The sequence below is a fragment of the Gavialis gangeticus genome, unplaced genomic scaffold (assembly GCF_001723915.1).
Source record: "Gavialis gangeticus isolate Ggan-Ray unplaced genomic scaffold, GavGan_comp1, whole genome shotgun sequence".
Lineage (NCBI taxonomy): Eukaryota > Metazoa > Chordata > Crocodylia > Gavialidae > Gavialis > Gavialis gangeticus.
In genome coordinates this window covers 29,094,911-29,100,909 of record NW_017728997.1, presented here as the reverse complement: position 1 = coordinate 29,100,909, position 5,999 = coordinate 29,094,911, and the positions used below count along the sequence as shown (strand labels likewise).

The window sequence follows — 5,999 nt, the reverse complement described above, 5'->3', positions numbered from 1 at the left end:
CCATGGGACTGATGAAAGACCGATGCAAAGTACCCATTTAATAGGTTGACTTTTTCCTGGGCGTCAGTTGTCAGTTGTCCCATCTGGTTCAGCAGGGGTCCAATGTTGCCCTTGCTTTTCCTCCAGCTCTCCACATATCTGAAAAAGGACTTTTTATTGTCCTTGATGCTTGAACATAGTTGGAGTTCAGTTGCAGCCTTGGCTTTCCTGGTTTGATATAGATGACATGGTCAAATGGTCACAAACTCTTCCATGACCGATTCAGGCTGGATATAAGGAAGAACTTCTTTCCGGTCTGAGCCCCCTAGGTCTGGAATAGATTGCCACTGGAGGTGGTTCAAGCACCCACTCTGAACGCCTTCAAAAGACATCTAGATGTTTATCTTGCTTGATCCTATGATCCCTGCTGACTTTTTGCCCCTGGGGCAGGGGGTTGGACTCGATCTTCTGAGGTCCCTTCCACCCCTAATGTATATGAATCTATATCTAACTACAAGCTGAAACTTGCAAAACGTTTGTGATTTAAATTTTTATTAAAAAAAATTTATATAAATACAGGATTTTTGGTTATCCTCTGATCTAATTTTAATGGAATCAAAACTTCTCACCCTCAAAAAGGCTATATAAAGCCATCCATGTCTAAATACAGGCTTAGGAATATAAATACTTATTTTGTCAAAAGTCTGACATTGTGACTTGTTCATACTCATAGAATAAGAGGGCCTTTGTACACATGACTAAGGGCCCTTGTACATGAGGAAATTGACCCTTTTAGTGATTCAATTGCCCTTTTCTTGATTTAATTGTGTAACAGTATACATGTTCAGCAGCATGTTATAATTAGATTTCATAACAGTGTACACATTTGGAGGCAAATTTCAATTTGAATGACTTTTTTACATGGCAAACTAAAACACATCCCATGTATTTTAGTTTGCCACATAACACATTACAGGCTTAGATATGGCAAAGGTTAAAAACATAACTATGATTATGTATAAGAGTTGAGTGTATGGTAAGTTGCAAGATACCATTATTGAAATTCTTCCAAAATGTATTTCTCAGTGGGCCCGTCTATATGCTCACTAATGCGCTTTAGGTAATGTTAATTAAATTTAGCACCTACATTGTGAGGTACTAGAAAAAGGGCCATTAGCCTACTTTAATGTACATTATCTAAAAAGCACAGTTTTTTTGTGATGCTTTAATACACATTAAAATAAGTGAATATGCATTAAAGTGCATCTGTAGACAGACATGCCCAGCATTGCATAAGAAAATGGTGAAGTGGAAAAGAAACATAAGTTGAGGCTGCTTTGTCTGGTTAAGGCTGAGAGAAGACATGAAAATAGCATAATTTACAGTAGATGTAAGTAGAATAGAAATGGCTACAATATGTTTTTGAGGACCAGGGAAAGATCTTGTAGTTTATTGAAACACTGCCTTCTTGGCAGCATGTGAGCAAACCACAGGAATCAGAAGTACCCACTGGGTTTTACACAGAGACAAGCAGTAGTTAGATTCTGCAAGGAAGGGTCAGCCCAGAAGCCTATTACTATTATTGTTAGGAGAATTATTTGTTTCCTATGATGGCCCAGAAGGTGTAATTTCAGGCAAAATTCATAGTTTATTTCAAAGGAATTTGTAACAATTATTTAATTGAATTGCTGACGTATTGGATAATGTAACAACCAAGTTTCAAACCAGCTTCAGAATGAAGTTTTATCTGGCCATTATAGAATCCTCTTTTTCAAGGAAAATAATTTGAACCTGAATGTAGAAGTTCTAAATGGAAAATGAAAAGACCTCCCCAGTGAAGTCCAAAGCAAAACTTGTGTTCTGACTGATATGCTTAATCCAAGCCATAATTACTAATCTTTCAAAGGATAAAGATCAATGCAAAGGAGCATTTCTAATTTTACAAAGTCTGTAACAAGGAATTTATAAATTATGCTGAGCAAGAAATTTGGGCTCTAATTCTGAAAATCCTTATTAACACACTCATGAGAGTAGTCCCAGAGAAGACAGTTCTGTAAGGTGACTATCGTTAGGAAACCCTCCCTCTGCTCTATTTGAACATAACTTTCACTTAAGTAAATTTCTTGGGAGGAAAAAAAGAAACAAATCTCAAAAGAGCAGTTCCAAAAATAGTTAATAAAATACCTGAGACATGGAAAAGGAAATTATTATATTTTATTTACTCTTGTAAACTGTCTGAAAACAGCAGAGCTGTTTTACATGCTTGCCATCTAGATCTGTTTTTTGTGACTTTGAATATTAGTTAGGAGATATTATTTTGTTTTAGTTCTTGATTTTGTTATTTAGTTTGCATAAAATCCAGAAGTCAGCACTCCTGAAATGAAAATGGTCTCTGTGGCATTGTATATATTTACCTGTTATGTATTGTCTCTCCTTTTAAATACTGTCCTAGAGGCCACTACATACAAACCGGCTGATCATAAAAACATTCAACGTGGCAATGTCCAGTGATTCAGACAAATGTTAGAGTTCTGAAAGCTTCTGCTCTGGGGTACTAGTTCTGGGCATTGTTTTGTGTATCTATCATTGTAGTGTGAGCTGCCAATAATGCTCTTAATTATTATGTTAGTTGTATCAAATTTGTTGTTTCCATAACTTTTAAATAAGGAGGAGTTTAGAGGGAGAACCTCAGGCAGAACCATAAAAGGAAATTCAAGTGTTCATACTGCACCCTCCTTCACTCTTCTGTGAAAGGAGACAGTGTACATGGACTATGTCAAAAAAATCTTATAAAAAATCTGAATATAAACTTATAAGAGTTAAAGTGGTTAATAAAGAGAGAGAGTAATAAATAGATAAGTGTGCAGAAAAGCTTGAAGCAGCTCTAACTTGTGCTTTGGTACTTTATTCAAGATTTAACTCTGGTGTTTACTTCACAGTTCATTAAGCTTCTGTAATTCCCATAGCAGCTCTTGCATATCATATTATAGAAGTTATTCAAAACAAACAGTTTCTCAAAACCCCCCCACATATAAATCATCTTTTAATACGATAATTTCTTATATTGTGTTATAAGAGATTTAATATTATAGGACAGCTGGCTTTTTCACTTGTTGTTGTTGTTGTTGTTATTACTATTTTCTTTTTTTAACTTTACATTTTATAATTTTCCCTATACAATGCAGTGCTGATCGCTGTTGAACAAAAATGTGTGGAGTAAGGGTTGTGTGTGACGGTTCTTTTTAGTGTCAGAGGTTACATAATTAGCCTGATTTATGTGCCAAGTATTGTATGCAATTCAGTATTTAACTCTAACGCTTTTTATTTCATTCTAAATATGGCTTCAGTTTACAAAGTTACAACTGTATGATATAGGTATACACATACGTGAACACACACACAGTATATTTGTATGTATGTAGCTGGACACATATAAAGTATACATCACCCTTGTGTGTTTAGTATATAGGTGTTTATATCTCCATGAATACATTATATTATATATAATGGTAAAATGTTTTCATAAACACGGTTTATCATTTTACAGCACCTTCCTGTTGTTTGTTTCTTCCCATTATTTGTCTCATTGATATTGAAATCTTCCACGTAGTTTTAAATGTGCAGCTCCAGATTCACAAAGCTTGAGACTTTAAAACCAAGAATTTGAATTTAAAACTTCAACTTTCCCTTGCTGAATTATATTTGTGTACAGGAAGATGGAACATCACAGTTCAAGTGTGATACCACGTCTGTTGGGAACACAGTCCCTATGCTAGCATTGTGGTATTTTAACAAATTGCATGGTGCTTTTGTGATACCTAGCAAAGAAGCTGTCAAACCAGAAACCCTAAGTTCATGTTGCCCCATATTTATCCTGTAAGTGAAATCAATTGGCATTGTAAATTTAGTTCCAACAGTTCCTTTATTTTGTTCTTTGCTTTCTTTTTATTAAGTTCGTAATTTTATTATTGATACAACAGCTAAACTAGCTTTTACATTTCAAATTAATTTAACATATAATGATTGCTTGTTCTGTTTTGTTGTTTTCCAGCTCCCTCAGGCTCAAAAGGTAAACTATTTTCACTCAAATCTTAATCATTCAAAGCAGTCACCCACTCTTCATGTTTCCACAGTGTTGTGAATGTGGTACAGTGGTGATCAGTGCAATGGTTCACCATCAGAGCTCCAGAGGAATGGAGCAGAAAGAAAAAGCTGACATCCACATTGTGAGCTGCTGAGCCATCTGTTTAGAGCTGTGATTCAAGGACAATGTGACAGCTATTTGAACAAAATTGACAAGTAGTGACCTGTCACTTGAAAACAATAGGGGAGCAATTTTGTCAGCAATTCAAAACTAATAAGTAAGCTACAAATTGACATGATTACCCAGGTGGATCATCCATGGATCCTTGCATTCTCTAATACAGAGGCAGAGGAACCCATGGCATGGCTATACCCTATCACTGGTCCCCATTGTATTATCTATCAAAAAGCCTCTTGATCTATCTAACGTGTAACTGTTCAAGAAGGTTTTGTGCAGTATGTTCTTGTTCTTGTACAGCTTCTGCATTGGTATGGTATGATACCAGAGTCACCATTGCATATCATGATATCACAATATGATTGTGGCATACACAACACATCACTTGATGCTTGTTGCATCATTCTTGTATATTTCACAAATATAATCAAAACTTCAAGCAAATATAATTATTTCCATACATAGGATACTGTTTTATGATTTAGGGCATGCTCTTCTATGTTCAAAGAGTTTAATGGGAAAACCTGAAAATCAGAGTACTCTCTATTTTTCTAGTTTATTCTAATTGTTCTAAGGAAAAGCACTTTCAGTAGGTAAAGTTATGCTAAAGTCATGCTTCCAATAGGTAAAGTCATGAGTAGGCACTCATGACTCATTATTTTGGTTCTCTCTATGAGAACTAAAATATAGTATCCTTTAACAAACAGCCTGTTCAGAATGAATGGACACCCTAAGGCCCCCAAACCTTTCAATAGTTGTTGGATATATTTCAAACACTTAAGAAAAAAGCAGGAAGCCTGAACATGTGACCATTTCCTTTTGATTTCCTTCCCTGTGGACTGCAAAACATCCCATTTCTAGTACCCACATAATGTATTTCCATATGACACTGGTCTGTGCCCATAGTCCATAATTTTTTTTTGTTCTGATACTTACGGCAGAATGCACCCAGTATGACATCTGGTGAAAACAGGCCCTTTTTTGGAAATGGCTGGTTTAAAAACACTTTGTTTACAGCTTCCTATGTAAGTGGGAGGAATTAAAGACTGGCTAACTTCAACTAGAGTATAACCTTTTTGTCATTACCCTTTTGTCTAAGAGTTCATGCCAAATGCTTCTCTAACAATCTAAGCAAAGAAAGAGGTTATATGAGGGTGGTTTGTAAGTGCCTTAACCCCCTCAGTGTTTTAAAATGTTTGGCAGATCATGTCATTTGATGTTGTGTCATATGCTCTGATGTACCACAATGCTGAGGTATCAAGTAATGTTCCAGGATAATTATTCAAGTTCTAGGTCAGCAGAAACTATGCTGGGCTTACATGAAAGGCCACAAAAGCCAGTTTTCAATATGTTACACCCCTTAAGCAAGCTATTACAAAACTCAAGCCACGTGCATTTTTTGTTTGGTATTTGCTAGTCTGCATCCTGCTTTAGGGAGGAAATGGGGTGGAGGGAAAAGTGGTGGAGGAGCACGAGGGGGCAAAGAAGATGGGTACAAATAGTTCACACAGGATTTTCATAGATCTCCTACCAGGTAAGAAAATTCTACTCTTGATATCTGTAGAAAGGGTAGAGGTTTTATTACAGGACCATCTTGTTTCTCATTTGGTATTGGTGGTTTTACTTATGGCAGTCCTTTCCAGTTCCCTAATAGACTGCCTCATTCAGTGCTTCCTAGTAATACCCTCTCTCTCCTGCCCATGCCAGCAATGCCTCCTTCTCTGGTCCCGAAAGCCACCTGATTTTTTTTTTTTTTTTT

The 5,999-nt window shown here is 36.1% G+C and overlaps 1 protein-coding gene across 1 annotated transcript in view; it reads left to right on the top strand.

Annotated features, from left to right (window-relative positions):
- Nucleotides 1-5,999, top strand: part of CACNA2D3 (calcium voltage-gated channel auxiliary subunit alpha2delta 3) — a 1,192,973-nt gene that overhangs the window by 936,131 nt on the left and 250,843 nt on the right. Inside the window, exon 14 of the mRNA XM_019504610.1 lies at nt 4,031-4,048. Within this exon, the coding sequence (XP_019360155.1) occupies nt 4,031-4,048 (18 nt within the window). The remainder of the gene's footprint in view (nt 1-4,030; nt 4,049-5,999) is intronic.